Source organism: Scatophagus argus, chromosome 13 (genome assembly GCF_020382885.2).
Source record: "Scatophagus argus isolate fScaArg1 chromosome 13, fScaArg1.pri, whole genome shotgun sequence".
NCBI classification, from domain to species: domain Eukaryota; kingdom Metazoa; phylum Chordata; class Actinopteri; family Scatophagidae; genus Scatophagus; species Scatophagus argus.
The window spans coordinates 18,040,889-18,058,281 of record NC_058505.1 but is presented as its reverse complement, the minus strand read 5'-3'; the positions used below and the strand labels follow the sequence as shown (position 1 = coordinate 18,058,281).

The 17,393-nt window shown below is 42.4% G+C and overlaps 2 protein-coding genes across 12 annotated transcripts; one reads left to right on the top strand and one right to left on the bottom strand.

The window, feature by feature from the left end:
* Positions 1 to 777: 777 nt before the first annotated feature.
* Positions 778 to 11,070, bottom strand: sall2 (spalt-like transcription factor 2). Of its 2 annotated transcripts, none has more exons than XM_046409003.1 (4): positions 10,675 to 11,070; positions 8,871 to 9,017; positions 3,183 to 7,060; positions 778 to 2,608 (listed from the first exon to the last, which is right to left on the bottom strand). In XM_046409003.1, the coding sequence occupies exons 2-4, from the start codon at positions 8,944 to 8,946 to the stop codon at positions 2,288 to 2,290; spliced, it is 4,275 nt and encodes a 1,424-aa protein (XP_046264959.1). In that variant the 5' UTR covers positions 8,947 to 9,017; positions 10,675 to 11,070; the 3' UTR covers positions 778 to 2,287. The 2 variants fall into 2 exon arrangements, with proteins under 2 accessions (XP_046264959.1, XP_046264960.1); XM_046409004.1 differs by lacking the exon at positions 10,675 to 11,070 and adding an exon at positions 9,180 to 9,255.
* A 394-nt stretch (positions 11,071 to 11,464) lies between these two features.
* LOC124069661 lies at positions 11,465 to 16,738 on the top strand. 10 transcript variants are annotated; one of them, XM_046409008.1, is made up of 6 exons: positions 11,470 to 11,927; positions 12,685 to 12,733; positions 13,146 to 14,192; positions 14,332 to 14,487; positions 14,897 to 14,992; positions 15,699 to 16,738. In XM_046409008.1, exons 2-6 carry the CDS (start codon positions 12,731 to 12,733, stop codon positions 16,008 to 16,010), a joined length of 1,614 nt encoding a protein of 537 aa, XP_046264964.1. In that variant the 5' UTR covers positions 11,470 to 11,927; positions 12,685 to 12,730; the 3' UTR covers positions 16,011 to 16,738. The 10 variants fall into 10 exon arrangements, with proteins under 10 accessions (XP_046264961.1, XP_046264964.1, XP_046264968.1 ...); XM_046409012.1 differs by having other exon boundaries at positions 12,936 to 14,192; XM_046409015.1 differs by having other exon boundaries at positions 12,685 to 12,736; positions 14,005 to 14,192.
* The last annotated feature ends 655 nt before the right edge of the window (positions 16,739 to 17,393 follow it).

Below are 17,393 nucleotides of genomic sequence, written 5' to 3'. Positions count from 1 at the left end.
TGCTGCACAAATATGCCCAAACGTGCTGAGTACGGCATCATCTGTTTGCAGCATCAAACTGTTTTAAAGAGGAAATTGCGCCCTCTAATGCACATGTGGAGCACTCAGGTAGTGGTACATCCATGCCTCACACTGACAATGGATTATTTTGTCTTGTTTGCTGCTTTATATTTCCTTGAAGACAAGAATCTTTGTTCTCTGCCTTTGTAAAAACTGATGCTGTGATTTCAAGATCAAAACTACAGGCTGTAACATGACAGCAGAGGAGGCATTATTCAGATCCTGCAAGTAACAGTAGAAATACTCCAAAGCAGCAAAGCAGCAAATCTACACGTTTGAGAAGGTGGAATTATGAATTTTTCTCACTTTTATATGAAAAATGACAAATGACAATAAAAAAATATTGACAATGTTTATCTGCTGATTAATTTATTAATGGACAACTGTTTCAGCTCTACTTGTATAGTGTACATGTAGTGTGATCTACAACATCGTATTTTCTAAGCTCTGCATGTGTTTTCAAAGGAAAAATCTATAAATTTGTTAAGTAACTACTAACTAAAGCTGTCAAATAATTGTAGTGAAGTAAAAAGTAAGATTTTGCTGCTAAGTATAAATTAACATGAAAAGAAAAAAAAGTACTAAATTAGATTGCAGAAAGGTACTTGCAGAAAGGTGCATTTATACTTAGTTACATTCCACCACTGCCACATGTGCACTTTGTTAGTTAACATAGTCAGCTCATTGGCATGCATGTGGCAGTGCACATTTACTAGTGGTCATGGCAGCTATAGATTTCACATCACATAGGATGGCTGCTAGGAACATGACACTTATTTACAGCTGTGTGTGCTCGTGCATACAGAGATGAGTAGGTACCCACACAGATGTTTTAAAGACTTGAAATACACACTTTTCCTGTAACCATCCTTATGTGCACGCATACTTTAGTTCAGCTGTTGTGCTAGCCATGGCTGAAGGAAGACAGCTGGCCTCCTCCGCTCCCTTTCTTCTCCTGGTTTATGGAAGAAGAGAGAGCTTTAATTGTCTTGGCAGAATGCTGAGATCAATGACGTGACTATGAGGGATCATGCACAGTATGACTTGACGCACAAATGCCTATGAGCATGCATACATGCTGTGTTTATGGAAAATAATAATTCAACACAGCAGTTCCAACATGATTAGCTCCCTTAAACATGACTGAGCAAGAGCTTTGTTTTTCCAAATGGTTTTTATTATGGAGATACTGAAAGTACAACTTACAACAAACAGACACAGACTTCCGATATATATGTAGCAACTGAGAGTTTTAGTAACTGAAAACATGTTACGGATATTACTTCTGGACCAAACAACATTCATAATTTTCACAAAACGGAAAGTCAGAGGTCACACACAAGACCATGTCCTCACTGGATTCACAAACACTGCAGCTGTGCTTCTGGTTTGACAGGACAATATAGTGAAAAGTAAACCACAATAACATGAGTGAGTAGTTTATTTGAACAACCAGATGGAGGACAAAAGACTTAATATTCCTCACAGAAGCACATTCAGTTTGTTGGCCTTGATTGCTCTTGCAAAACAAAGTTAGGTGAATTAAGTAAGCAGAACAACACATTTTTTCACTTATATCAGTTCCCTCTGTAACTCAAGGAAATAATTATTTATTTGTGGATATTTTGTGGTTATTTTGTAGGTTGGGAAGCATTTGCAAAGAAATTTTCTTTTGGTTAGCATGAGCCTCCTTTGGTGCCAGGTGGATCAGATTTGGTACATGGCACACAACATGAGTCCCAAGATTAATTCAAATTATTATTTTAGCATAATTCCCAGTGACTACTCATCTGAAAGTGTGATTTTTTTTTTCAAATGCGGTAAATCATACTATTTCTTTCTTTTGAAAGTAGTAAAAGAAATCCACTGATAATTATTTGAACCAGATCTGATTGATAGGAAACATTGGTACAACAGAGATACTTTTTTAAGAATGTGCATCAAACTATAAACAACTTCGGCCAAACAAAGGTAGTGTCACTTTTTTTTCAAATCCAGTAAAAACTGGACCAACTCTGCTACTATGTTCACTTTTATTTGTACAATAGCTCTCTCTTTTTTAATACAAGACCAAGCTGGCTGACTCACAACTTTTACATACAAACATACAACTCTGACTATCAAGCTGAAATTTGTTAAGGAAGCAGTACTACGCAAATGCCCATACAGTTTCACCAAAAGGTAAACACTGATTGAAAACACCAGAACATTATCCAACCAATTATGCTCACTCAAGTTGTGACCCTTCATTAGACTCTTCCCCTGCTTCATCAGGGGCTCTTGGATCCATCTGAGATCGAACAGGTGATTTTGCAGACTGTGCCGATTCATTTTCTCCTTTGTTTCCAGTGGTAGGATCATCAGTTGGCTTGTTACTGGTGCCAAGGAAGGCTTGGTACTGGTTCCAGAAGCCAGCTGAGCTCCTGGTGGCAGGAATGTTCAAGGAAGTCATGGATGTAGAAGAGGGAAGCTGTTCAGTGGAGGAACGACTACTCCGGACTGGTGTACGTATTGTTTTGTTTACCACACCATGGTGCTTCATATGCCCCTGGGAACAAAAAGGATTAAGGTCATAGTAGGTATATCTATTAATCAGATCCAACTTAACGTGATGTAGAATAAAATCCATGAGTATTTTAGTTTGGTATGCGCCAGTCAGCCACAACACTGAAACCACTGACAAGTGAAGTGAATAACACTGATGAGCTCGCTAGTACTATGCAATGTTCGGCTGGGAATCCTTGGGTCCCGGCATTTGTGCGCCACCCACCCCCCACCCCCAATGGTCAGAATGGTTTTGGTGTCTTAATGGCGAACTACACAATATTAGGCATGTGGTTTTTAATGAGGTTGATCAGTATATGACTGGAGCATACAGCGTTTCTCTTTATGTTACACATGGACTCATTTTTATGGGCTATTAATTCAGCATAGTGTGGGTCTTCTTCTGGTTCCATGATCAAGATAGACATTGCATTGACCATTTTTCCCTCAGTCCCTTTCAAGATATCATTCTGCACTAAAGCTACTAAAGCTATACTAGAGCAATTACTTTGTCAACATATCAATACATCTCTTATCAACATAAGTTATATGTATATCAGATAAGTTTTTGTCCTCACCTTCAGTCCACTGCGACTTGCATATTCTTTTCCACACTCAGCACAGCAATAAGTCTTCTTCTCAGGACGAGACATTGGTGATGGAAGGGTTGGGGCAAGGCTGATGGGGGCAGAGGCATCCACTTCTCCACCTGGACCCAATCCACTGATCTTGACAGCTTCCACCCTGTCTTCCCTCCCATACAAACCAAAATGAAAGCTCTGACGTGTCTCCCTTACAAAAGTGGCAGCTCTCTGTGAACCACCCATTACTTCAGCACCAATAGTGTCAGGAGTCTCCAGAGTGCACATCTTTTTGGGGTCCTCATCAGGCACAGTTTCTCGGTCTTCCTTTGGTGTTGCTGGCTGAGAACAGTGATCATTACCTTGTTCCATGGGTTCTGGTGACTGGGGCCTTGGGGAGACTGGGTCTGATTCCAAGGTTGATGTTGCATCAGCATTAAGAACATCTTGACTCAGTATGGGTTTAGAGGAGGTACTGGGACAGGTGTAAGCAAAGGGTGCACCCAGGCCAGGTGTGCTTTGTGAGTCCTCCAGGTTTGATCTGGAGCCAAGGAAGGCATCAGAGGAGGTAGATGCTTCATCCTCTCCACAGGTCACTACCCTAGAATTAGATGACACTGTCGTTTTGGTAACAGTGGAGGAAACTGGGGAGGGGATAGATTTAGGAAGAAGAACATCGCCAGTGGATTGTTGTTCAACTTGGTTGTTTTTGCCAACTGGGGAATCTTGGTCTGTCTGCTGGGAGGCTGGCAAAGGGGCACTGACACAAAGGACAGGGGGGTCCAGACTACCCGGTGGTGGAGTTTGTGTGGTTGGATTCATGAAGGGGTCAGGACTAAGGTCAGACGGAGGGATGAGGTCTGGGCTGGAGGACCCAGACTTACTGGGATTTTTAGTGAACTCAGCTGATTTTATACTGCCAGACACAGGAGCAGATCCAACTGCTGGAGAATGAAGCTGTGAGCTTGGGGCTGGGCTCTTACAGTGGCCTGCTAGAGGAGGTGTTTTGCTAGAGGCTGTTTTTAGGTCAGTGGAATGGGATTGAATTTGTGGCAAGGTTTTGGCATTAGATTCAGCTGGTATCTCATGTGCAGACTCCTCTGTGCCATCCGTGGGCAACTGTCCACCAAGGTGCATACGGATGTGGTGCTGGAGCACTAGGGCATTTGTGAACTTTCGCTGACACAGTGGGCAGGAGTTCTGAGCACGTACATTGGGTGGTCGGGCATGATGGGTGGCCAGATGTGACCGAAGGCTGCCTTTGGTAGAGAAGGATCTGCCACATATCTTACATGGAAAGGGGCGTTCTCCAAGGTGTGTAGTCTGGTGCAGGCGTAGTGCTCTGGGACAGCTTAGCACCCGTAGACAGACCCCACACTGATTGGTTGTCAGGTTGCCAGCTGGACCTGTGATGCTTAGTGATGGTAGCAAGCCCCCCACCATGGCCCTTGCTCCATTGGCGCTCATGCCTAAGGCAGCAACCATCTCATGGGTGAAGTTTGAGACACAAGTGGAGACAAGCGTTGACGATGGTGGAGATGCCATGACATAGGTGGTAGAAGTGCTGGCATTTGTGAAATGACTGCTGGCTGGACTTGCTGAAGAGGTAGTGGTACTGCTAGATAACATCTCCAGCATGGAGGAGGAAGTAGAGGAAGAAGGCCATGGAGAAGAGGAGCAAGGAGGTCCCTTCTCTAGCTTCTCCACCAGCCTCTGCAGCTTGGAGGTTTCAGATGTTGGAGTGGAGGTAGCCATTGTGGAAGGCAGAGAGGATGGAGTGGTGGTGAGTGGACCTGGGACTTTAGGAAAGGAAGAGAAAGGGAAAGAATGGTGAGAATGGCTGGAAGAAGCAAGTTGGGAGGAGGCTGATGTAGAGTGTAAAGGAGTGCGTGGCAAGCCCAAGGCTAGATGATTGTAGAGGGATGAGTGTGCAGCAGGGGTAGAGGAAGAAGTGGAGACAGATGGGAAAAGGAGTTTAGGCAGATGGGCTAGCTGGGTGTAGGCTGCAGGAGAGAGCATTGGTGTATGAGGGGGAGTGTTCTCATCAAAGTGCTGCTGCTTCGCACTCTTGAATAAATCTGTGATGGTGGAAGATGAAGACATGGAAGGGTTAGATAGGAGGGAGGTAGCCAGAGAAGAGGTGGAGGCTGAAGAGGAGGATGATGAGTGGGATGAGCCAGAGGTGATAGAGGCCGCTGCGGCTACAGCTGCTGCCCTATTGAGCTGAAGGAGAGAATGGGAAATTAAAGCCAGATCCACACTGGGGGCCAGGGGAAGCGTAGATGGGGCAGATCCTCCAGAGGCCCCAAGAGAAAAGCCAGTGCTTATCCCACCAACATCCAAATGATCTCCACAACTTTCATCCTCAGGCCTGCTTTTTTGCTTTTTCGGTATAATATTTATGCCACTAGTACTACTACCACTGCTCATGGTCTGTCCCATATCTGACCTCCCTGTGGCCCCTAATGCTACCCCAAACAAAGAAGGTGGCAGGAGTGAAAGTGAGAGTTCTGGGTTTTGCTCGCGATGTCGTAGGAAGTGCACCTTGAGGTTGCCTCGTGTGGTGAAGCGGCTGAGGCACACTGGACATTGGTAGGGTCGTTCCCCTGTGTGTGAGCGTAGATGTATCTGCAGAGAAGAGTCACTGCTGAACATTTTTCCACAGAAGCGGCAGGCATGTTGGAAGCGGCCAGTAGTGGTGGAACTGGATGTAGAAGAAGAATCTGCTCCTCCAGAGACAGACTGCAAAGAATGTTGGGAATTCAGGACCATAGATGCTGATGTGGGGAGGGATGTATTTAGGAAGGATCGGCCTCCGTGTCCAGTCACTGAAGTGGTATTTGGAGATTTTTCATGAAGATAGCAGTTAGGTAGAGCTAAAGAAAGGGCAAGTGGATAGGTGGAGGAAGCCATGGAGATAGCAGCAGAGGAAGAGGTGGAGGGAGCTGAGGATCGAGAACTCACTCTCAGATAATTATGACCCCCCATCCCCTCAATCTGGGACTTATGGGGCTGCAGGATTTGAGACAAGGAACTGCTTGGCTTTGTGGATTTGTTGGCTGGCTGAGAAGGGAGCAGGGAGGAAAAACATGCCAGGAGAGGAGCAACAGAGGTGGAAGGCTGAGGTACAGTTGGTTGTGTATTTGGGCTTGCCGCCCTTTTGCTGCCTTCCAGGCAGAGCTGAGGCAGAGGAGAAAGGAGATGCTGGGATGGTGTGTCTACAGTATAGGAGGCTCCACCGAGGCGTAGCACCTGTCTGCAGATCTCCTCTGTTATCTGCATCTGGTGGATCTGCCTTTGCTGCAGCACCCGCAGTTCCTCCAGGATCAGGGCAATACTCAGTTGGGCCCTAGAAGGTGAAGCTGAGGCGGATGTCACTCCTGGACTGGGAGTGGGAGTAACAGGACTTGGAGGACCCTCAGGCACACGACTGGGGCTTCCAGGATGAGGTGGAGGACATAGGGAGGCAGAGGATGATGAAGAGGAAGAAGAGGTGGTAGTAGTGGCTGACAGGCCCAACTTGGGAGAGGCCATGTGTGCACTTCCGGAGGGGTGGATGAGGGTACTTGCAGAAGACGTAGAATTGCGACCAGACAGTTGATGGGCAGATGGATGTTGAGTTTGGGAGGACAGGGTAGAGTAAGGGCAGTCAGGAGAGAAGGAGGGCGTTGGGTCTTTGAGGAGCTGGTGAGAGGGCTGGCTTGGTGAGCAGGATAGTGGTGGACCCTCAGTGGGTAGTGAGGGGGTCTGAGAGCCCTTGAGAGATGAACAAAGTTCAAGGGGCAGCTGGGAGCTTTGAAGAGAGGAGGATGGAGAGCACAAGGGAGAATCCAGGGTAAATGGAAAGGATTGTGACTTCACTGCCAAGGTGTCATCTAGCAAAATTAAAAGAAGAAAATCTAAATGTAATTTTATCATTGCTAATGGTAACAAAATAATCATGGTTGACTTGGGTTAAAATATTTTATAAAATTAAAAATTTAAAAAACATTTTTTATAAAGCAAAAATACATATTTCAGGGCATTTAGAAACAACTTTAGAAAATGAAGGGACAAATAAGGTTTTAGGTGGCTAGTTGATGTCAAGGAAATGGAGGAATTCAGTTGTCTAGAAGTGACTCTTAATCTTTGATTTCAGTTTCCACCACCTTATCATCCACCTTTTTTTTCCAACTACAGCCTCCCCACCACTGTCGACACAGACACATACATGTCATGCATGCAGGCACGCACACACAGAGATTCCACTGATCTGCAAGGGTACACTGCTCACCCTTAGCCTACCTTGTTTCCAGGGCAACACACACAAGACAATGGACTTTACCTCACACCCTCAGTAAAAAGAAGCCACATCCACACAGATACTTTTCCATCCCTGCCCCTCTCTCTCTCTTTCTTTCTTTCTCCATTCAATCTGTCTTTCTTTCATCTCCTTAAGAGCCCTTCCCCCTAGTAGCCCAGTGGAGGGTTAGCTCCTGGTTGGGTACTGGACACTGTACAGGGTGCCTGATTGGCTGGCAGATTTGACCTTAAACTCTGAGGTTAAATTCCTGATATGGTTTAGGGCCAGGCAGAGGAAGAGAGGTAGCGTGTAAGGAAAACAAACAGCCCCGCAGACAGACATGATGACTCACAGACCATCAACAAGCTCACTTTGCCTAGAAGAGCACAGAGAGACAGAGGTGAAAGCACACGCACACAGCATATCTGTCAGTGCACAACACATGGAAATAAAAAAAGCAAACACTTGCACAGGGTTGTTCATGCACAAGCAAACACATCCAGAACTGACTGTTTTGTGCTTGAAAGCTGCAATTTTTTGACACAATGTGGGCCCTGCTGCTGTAACTGGAGTGGACAGACAGACAAATACACTCATTTGTGTGATCACACACAGACACACACACAATGTCACATACACACTTCTTCATGGGTATGTTCACACTTCAGTGCCCAGCAACAAAGCTGAAAGGGGACAATGAGGTCTAATGCTATTGCTGTTAGAACACTTTCTACAATACCTCACAAAGTTTCCTTTTTCTTGAGCCTCTCAAGCTCATCTCATTCTCACCTCTTTACTTCTACCAAACCTGTATCTTGCTTTTCATTCACATTTTCAAATTCTAGGTTCTTTTTCAACAATACTGTACACCCACCTATTCTGGGTGGTCTGTGTGTTTGAACCTTGCAACGATGAGGAGCGAAGACATTTGGGTTCTACAGGGCAAAGAAAGCCGCTAATGGCTGCACCCACAGAGAATGAATTAAAGGCTCCAGACCATGCAAGCCTTCTTTGTCTGAGTGTGAAAGTGCAACATGCACCTACATATAGTTTACTTTGCGTGTAAATTTAATATATTTAAGTGTTTAATAATTCTAGAAATTAACCATTTAGAAATGACACCTGAGAAATAAGTCTTAATAGCCCATGAAGTGAAATTTCTGATCAGATTCCAAAAGTCAGTATTTGAAGATCAAAAGTTACTACACAGCGTGAAAAGTTAAAGCATCATGTTTAAGCCCTGCGTAAAAAAACACCGTACGATGACATGCTAATACTATGAACCATTAACTGGCACAATCTCTCTATATTGAGGAAAAGTGACTTCTTTGAAGTCTAAAGTTCCCATCCACTGTGATTCCAATCCTACTGAACAACCAGTATTGTTTTAGTCTATTTCTCACCATGCTCAAGTATCCGACAGGCACCGAGGGTCAGGCTCATAAGCTGCTGGGGTCGTTTCTGTTTCCGACGGGACATGCTTCTGCAGGATGGGACCGACGCAGGGGCGCATTGGCCAACGCACAACCTTTATTCTGTCTCCCTGCACACTGAAAAAGTAGGTATCTAAATTACTTATTGGGGAAAAAAGAAGAAAAACTAAAATATCATCTCTAAAATGTGACAGATTCTCCTGGTTGATGAGTCTAAAACGTGTCCACGTTTTTGGCTTTGGGGTGCAGAGAAAGAAAAACAGAACCAAAGTAGCCTACCATGTGACAGTTTCTCTCGACAAGTCTTCCTTTTCTCAAAACTCACCGTTGGCCCTCCTTCTCTCTCTCCCCTTACACACAAACACACACACACACACACACACACACACACACACACACACACACACAGCTCACTTGTTCATCTACTACTTTGCATTCAAATGGCGAGTGAACACCCGTTCTTTTGAGTCAAGAGTCCACTGCCTCTCCTTAGTAAACCCTCATATATTGACGCTCAAGTTCATAACATAATGGCCCTTGTATGCGCTTTGAATTTCTGATATGAGCCTATAAACTCTAATCCTCACCTGGCGCGCCTCTCTCTGCGTAACAGAGGAAAGGTGCGCACAAATGGGCGCAAAAGCCAACGCCAGATCGTCTATGTTAAGTCAGTTTTTGATGTTAAACTAGACATACTGTGTCATAGGCCACCTTGTAGCACACACCCCCATTCAAGTCAGTTCAAAATGTGTGAGGATTAACGACGCTCCCGCCGCCTCCGAAACAGGCTCCGGTGTGAGCTCAGCAAACAGAGTGGCTGGAATGAGGTGGAATTTGCAACAATGGCGTTGAGGGAGCACAGCTGAGTGAGCATCACCCTCTCAGAGCCTCTCCAACACATAAGGCCACTGACTGTTGGCAACAATGCTCCCTTTTCACCCTCATACCGACTGCTTACCACGTGGAAAGAGGTAATGAAAGAAAGACACAGCCAGTGTGAGGAGGAAAATCATTTTTCACCCGGGCACTCTTGACATCCCTCCACCCTACACCCCCCACCTCCCTTCTGTCTCCATGAGGCTTGGACAGAATATTAAAATGCAATCCGAGCTTTTATCTAAAGTCTGAATGTTATAGATATTCACAAGGTGATTGTAAACTCGGGTAACGATTTTTGTCTGAATTATTTAAATTAGACCTTCCTTTGTTAGACTGTAGAACTCCTGTCCATTTCATATAATGGACACACAAATTTCTGATGTGGGCCTACGGGCACATTTCTGTGCAAACCACACAGTGATTTCCGAACAATACAAAATGGTTAAAAATAAAATCATTAGGTGATTAAGAAAACACGTGTCATTGCGTAATCGGTAACGTTTTATCAAAGAGAAATGAGTGATAGTTATAACAGTTGCCAAACAGTCAACACAGAAAGTATCATTGCTTTTTTAACCAGAACACTATTGTGCCGGCAACGCATTAGTATTTTTCGTGCCATCTTAAGCCAAACGTGCCAATATGTTCGCGTATACGACGGCCGATCGCTTTTACATCGATGTTTGGAAACAAGCGCAAAATACGGCGGTGAGATGCGCGTCCCCGCTACTGTACGCCGACCTGTTGCACACCACGCGCGCTCCCACATCATAACAAGTTATGATTCATAAAATATTATGACTTCAACAAAAAATACAGTCCCGGATGTGCATTTCCCTCCCAGGCCGCTCGTCGCCGACACAATCCCTTTGAATATAACACAAAAACAACTTACCATGTTTGAAACGATGATTTTTGTCAGCGATATTGTGTAAGGATAAGGGGAATAAAGCCCGGGAGGTTACGTTGGGTAAGATCGGCTCCGTCTCTCAGCCGGGACACTGGCGCAGCAATTCCCTATTCACTCCCAGGGATGCGCAGTCGGACAGCCGCATTTTTCAATTATTTATCTCCGTCGCAAATGGCGTTTCTTTCTCTTATGACAAAAGGGTTATTTTGCCTGAATGTATTTATTGGTAGTCCACTGGCAGGAGGAGAAGCAGGGCGGCGCAGACTCGCTACAGGGGGAGGATTATTTTTCTTGGACGTGCGTGCTGCTCTTCTTCCGCTCTTTGTATTTGTCGGGGCCTGCTCCTGTCAGGCCTGTCTGCGCTCTCTGCGGTACTGTCTGTCTGTCTGTCTGTCTGGTTAACCGGCTAGCTGTCTGTCTCCCTGTCTCTTATAATTAATGGCCCTCGCTGCCAGACGGTTCCTCTGGGAAACAGTGACCACGGTTACCTCCACATTGGCTCTCGGTGTGCATCTCACATCTCGCATAATAGTGCAAGGCTCACACACCTTTAGTGCAGGGCTGAATCAGTCTTATGCTGATAAATGTTCACGAATACCCACTGCCATAAAAATCACATTTTAATTTATGTAAGATTTAGGGAACAACAGAGACAACAGAACTTGTTTTAAATTTTGTATTATGGACACCAAACTTGTAATTCCTCCAGGTCCAGTGGTTTCCATGACAGTCTTTAATGTTTTGTTTTTTCAGTCCATAATGTACACTCTAAAAAATAATTCAAGGACCCAGTAAATGTGACAGTAATATATAGGTATGCATGCTTAATAAAACTGCTGAATATCATTATGATGAGTATTTGATTTGACTACAACAAAATTAATTAGTAGACCTCCAACAGGAATCTTTGTGTGAAATAAACATATGTAAATTCAGTTTATTTCTTTGAAATAAATTAGTATTTGACTAACAGATTACAAGGTTTAAATATTTGTAATAATCGCTGTATATTTCAACAACATTTTTGAGGATACATTACGAACAGCAATTAGTTTTTATAAGTGCAATTATTATAGAATTCAACTCAATTTTATTTGAGACGTACCTCAGTTTAAAAAATCAAGTAAAGCGGACTGACTAACTGACGTCATTTTGTAACGGTTTGGGACGGATCTGAGAAGGATGATGGCAGGCAGGCTTGGCGGGCACAGCGGATTGAGTTTCAACCTGATATGACGGTAAGTCATTTTGAACAAATTTATAATTCCTCATAAGACTCCTTAGTTACAGAAGCCAGACATGAGCACGAAATATCAGTTGGCAAACATTACTATCGCGACGAAACCATTCGAGTTACAGCTAGCTTAGCTAGTTAATTTGCCTTGTTAGCATCTGAACAACACTAGTCGTTACACTATTTGAAGTTAGTCATAGGCTTCTGCGACACATCGTGTAGCTCGAACATTTAATGTGTGTAACTGCAGTATGTTTTTGCACATTTTAGGGTGGAGGCAGGTTTAAGTTTAAGTAAACCTAAAACTTTTCGTTCTGCCAAGTTAGTCATAGCCCCCCCTCCCTCCATATTCACTTTTGCACCGCGTTGTGTTGTTTATGACCGGGTGTATGCTGTGATTGACCGCGTCTGGACGGGTTTTAATTTGCAGGTACGTTGGGAAATCTATACCGCTTTAAAACCTAATCAGGGTATACACAGGACACATGTAGTTTAAAGTCGTTGCAGTGGATTCAGGCTGCCTGCCTTTTGGCGCTAAACGCCGACCGAGTCCTCTCCCAGGGACCTAACTACCGGACTCTAGTCCACCAACTTCTTTATATCTATAGACTTAATTATTAAAGCCAAGTCTGGTTTGTGTTCAGCGAGATATAAACGCATGCAATTCATAGTGACTTCTGTGTTGTTTTGGAAAGAAATACCATAACTTTGACGGTTTTATCATGCATGCATTCAATATATTTTCAAAATTTGCTTTTTAGCATGGGAAACAACTGATCAAGAAAAGTGGAGAGGAAGCTGTTTTTGATGGTTGTGAGTTCAAAACAAACATATATGGCACTTATGCTACTCACAGAAGTCGAAAGCACAAATTTTACTCATGTGATGACTTAAAGACTGATGTGATTGTAAAACTTCCTAACTTTGTGGAGATTTCACAAATTGTGATTGTAGGCAGTGAACTTAATTTTATTGTTAAGTTGCTTAACAGCTGGTATTATGAACATTTTAGGGGGTTTGTTTTGGAGCACTCTGGGAAGGTGACTCTGCTGCACATACAGCAACTTAGTGATACATACCCCTTGGCAGCATATTGTGTGGGAGGAAAACGCATGTCAGTTTAAAAAGACACATTATTGTCCAGTATTAGGTGAAAAAGCTAAAAGCATTAATTGTACAGCAATCCTACCCTGATTTACAGTTGTGAATTGTTTCCATACAGATGGACCCTGTTGTTGTGAAGGTGATTATAGATCATCATAGTGAGAAGCTCACACTGTCATCAGGGTTGCCAGACACAGTGGAGCAATTGCATAAGACTGTGAAGGACACTTTCCAGATCCATGAGGAATTCACCCTACATTACTTTGATGAGGACTTTGGCGATTTCTTCACAATTCATTCTACTAACGAAATTAAACACAAGGGGACAATCAAGGTGGTCATTATTCCATCCATAGTGCTCTCATTAGCAACACCAGAGACTGAAAATGTGGTAAATGGAGACCATGTGAGTGACACCTCCAGTTTGACTTCAAAAACACTGTCTTCACAGTCATGCTCTAGTTCTGCGGACTACCAGTCAGATGGCACATCATCAGGGTCTTCACAAGATACTGTCTTATTAAGCCCTGAAAGGGCATTGTGGCCAAGCGAAATTGAGATTCCACGTTTTTCAGTTGCAACAGAGGCAGTACTGAGGAATGCGAATGAACAATTTTTGAAAGATGGCACTGTCCTCAACAGCCCCCACGTCAGGTCTGAAATAATGGAAAGGCTGGCAGATTACATGTACAGTTACACTGCCTATCCCACAGGCCTTCAGGTTGGACAGGTTGCTGAAGCCTTAGTCCAAAAACACCCATGTCTAACAGATCTTGGAAGTCACAACGGATGGATTGGATGGATGTACAGCCTAAAATACAAGATGGGGAATTTTAGGTCCAGGTTAAGAAATCTTGGATTTCCTGAAGTTACATGCAATTCTCTCAAAAACAAGCGTCCTGGTGAGATGAAACCAGCCCAAAATGTTAAAAAAGCACGCAAAGGGGAAGTGATGTATCTCCCACATTATCCTTCAGGAGAAAGCAGTGAACACCAAGAGCAACAGCGGCTCAAAATTCTGTCTGAATTAAAGAAGAGAGAGAGGGCGACCATCAATGAATTGATGTCCAATACTTTTGCTCATAGAAGACAGGATGTTGTTCATCTTCAACTGAGCATCAAAGAGATCAGGGAACGGTGGCCTGCCTTGTTTGATGTGTCACAGGTGAGAAAATCAAATTTCTCCAACACGGTTTAACGCAAATACATCTTGGGCAGAAGAGGCTGAAATTCAAAATTGTGTTGTTAAAATCTAAGTTTGTAAATTGGTCCTTGCCCTTTTTTGTCTTTTTCTTTTTTTTCAGGTCAATGCCGAATTCCATCGAATTACCACTGTAAATCTTGAGGCCAAATTCATGTTCATGTTAGACCACTACACTCCTAAACTGCTTGCCATCTTCCAAGCCAAGAAAGGTGCTGCCGGAGAAAGACATCGTACAGAAATGAATATTTTACTCCAGGTAATTCAGTTTACTTCTCTGTTGAGATGCTTATGTTTCTCAACTGTCTTATGACCACTCTTTTCTCTTCTAAACCTAATTTACTTCTCTCTTCTGTACTCTTGCATTCAACACAAGATCATATGCCAGTGTGAGCATATTCTGAGTAGACTTTTAAAAAAATATATCACATGGCAAACATGACTTCAAGGTTGTGGTCATCACTCCGGATAAGGGCTAAATGATATAATGAATTTTAATAGATATTGCATTGTTTTACCTACTGCTTCACTAAATTATGTATCATTTTTTCAGTGTAGTCAAATCTGTTATAATATTTAAAGTAAAAAGGCCAAAATGTGCATTGAGGAGGGGTGACTGCTGTAATCATGCCATGTAATCATGTTTAAATACATTTTCTTTTTAACAGAGTGGCATTCCCATAGAGAAAACCAGAGAAGTTGTCATGCGATGTCTCATTGATCACCTGGGTGAAGATATGGGTGCCTTAATCAAGGAGTTTGGGGTGAGTGCAACAAATGACTTTCAGTATTCTCCCTACAGTAATCTGTAAATTTGAAGTGTTTCCGCTGAATACACAGTGAGCCATAACACTCTGACTTTTTGTGTCTATTGAAAAGTGTCTATTACAAACCTAATACACCAAATATTATCTAAACATGACATTCAGTTCAAATCTGTTTTATTTATATAGCACCGCTTAACCACAGTAATCTGCAGAGAGGACTTATCTTCATAGATAATGCTTCATTTCAATAGTTTCTATTGTTTGAAAACACTGCCACACTGACATGGTCAAAAAACTATTTGCTTCCCCTCTCACACACGTGCTGGTCATCATCTGTGTCTTACCTGTATGCTGTTTGCTAACATAATGCCCCACCTAGTTTATAGCCCGCCACTATATTATGGCACCAGTAGACATATCACTAAGTCCAGTTGACTTAATTTAATGTTTTTGAGATATCTATGACCTGGATGAATGAGAATATACACGAATACCTTCATTAGTGATGAAATCAGTATTATTATTATTATTGCTATTTTCATATGTCTGTTCACATCATTCAAATATGTCATATAGGCTAGTTAAAACAATAGACAACTTATAACATTCTGTTTGTATAGCTGATTTATGTAGTTATTTTGGAAATTGTTTTATTTTGGTGACATCTTGCTGCTATAACCAGTTTCCATTACAATGTCTACAGAATGTTGGTGATTCAGCCATCAATGTGGAAGAAGAGCTGGCAGCAGAGACGATGGCTCTGTACCTTGTGCGTAATGAAGATGGACAAGTCAGGGATGTAGGGATCGTCATTGAGGGTTCCATCGTACTCAAACACCTTGGGGATCTCAGTAGAGCCTGCTGCTACTTGCTTGGACTAACTTATGCCTTGGACCTCAAATACCCCAAAACTCTAAAATACATTTTTGAAGTATTTCAAAAGATGCTCGTTGAAGTGGATGCTGGAAACTTGTCAACAAAGGTGCAACGACTGAAAAACAGTCTAATGATATAGTTGTCTGTGGGGTAGATGAGCACAGATGAGACTCATAACCAGTTGAACCATCCGTGTAAGGCAAAAAAACAGACTGTATCCTCAGTATCCTAATGAGTGAGTTTCCTCTGGACAGAAACTTGGACAATCTATGGCTTCATTTCATCTGACCACAAGTATCTGTAATTGTGAGAAATCCTGGTGTTTAAAAAAAAGCACAAGAGTTGACCAATGTATTATCATATCTAAATGTGAAGCCAAATATGCTGATGCAAGAAGATTTTTGCCCTTGTGTCACAGATTGTGATAGGCCCAGCTACTAGTTATCAGTGTGTTTAGTGTCAAGATTACCCCTTGCATTAATATGCATCTGTAACATGTATTTTTTTTTATGGCCATTTGGCAAGAAGCATTTTAGTTCAGAGGTGTTTGACTTTGGGTATCCTAAATTGCCTTCCCTGTAACAGCTTCGAATGTGCTGCTGTAGTTGTGTCCACATAACTGTAAGACAGATGGACATGTCGATGAGTTAAATGTTAGTTGTTGATGGTTCAGATGAGAAAACAGTTGAAACCCTTTGTTGTTGTGATATAGCTCCAGTTGTTGTGGAGAAGTTGATAAGCTATGTATTTTCTTTCTTGGCTTGGAAGTATAATTTTTTGAAATGCAGTTTTATGTATTAAGTGTGTGCATATACTGTTATCCTCTGTGGGAAGAATGTTTTAAAATAAAAATTTTATGTTTTGTGAGATCTTGGTCATATTGGTATATATTACTGAATATCCTCAAATCAAATATAGCATGTAGTGAATTAAGGTTAAAAAAATCAGTCAGTACAACATTTTTTTTTAGTAAGTCATTAGCAAATTTGCAATTATCTCCTACAAATGTTTTCAATTATATTTATTCAGTTTCTTTAGTGCTTTATACTCAGGTTTTCTATATGGTTTACACAGTATTTCAGCTACATTTACTCAATTTATTTAGGTATTTGTGCCAAGTCAATTCATTCAGACGTAATTGAAAATATTACTTAGATTTACTTAATACTTATGTTTTGTTTTAACAGATTTCAGAGCTTTCAAATCAACTCAATATTTTTAAGTGTAAAAATGTTTCACTGATTGAATTAAGTACTATGTAGTATTATTTTTTTGAGTGTAGGAGTCAAACTAAATGCCAAAATGACCTTGACTGTCACCCTGTACAGCCATTTCCACAGACCCCATCACCATCGCTTTTTGGTCATTAGGAGACAAAGTACTGAATACGTAGAAATGAGTAAAGTAAATAGTAGGTCTGCATGGTGTTTACAGTCTCATGACATATATGGTTTCTTATGATGATAAACAACTAGGCCTATCTAATGGTTCAAGTAGGTTTCTTAGGCAATATCTAAATGTT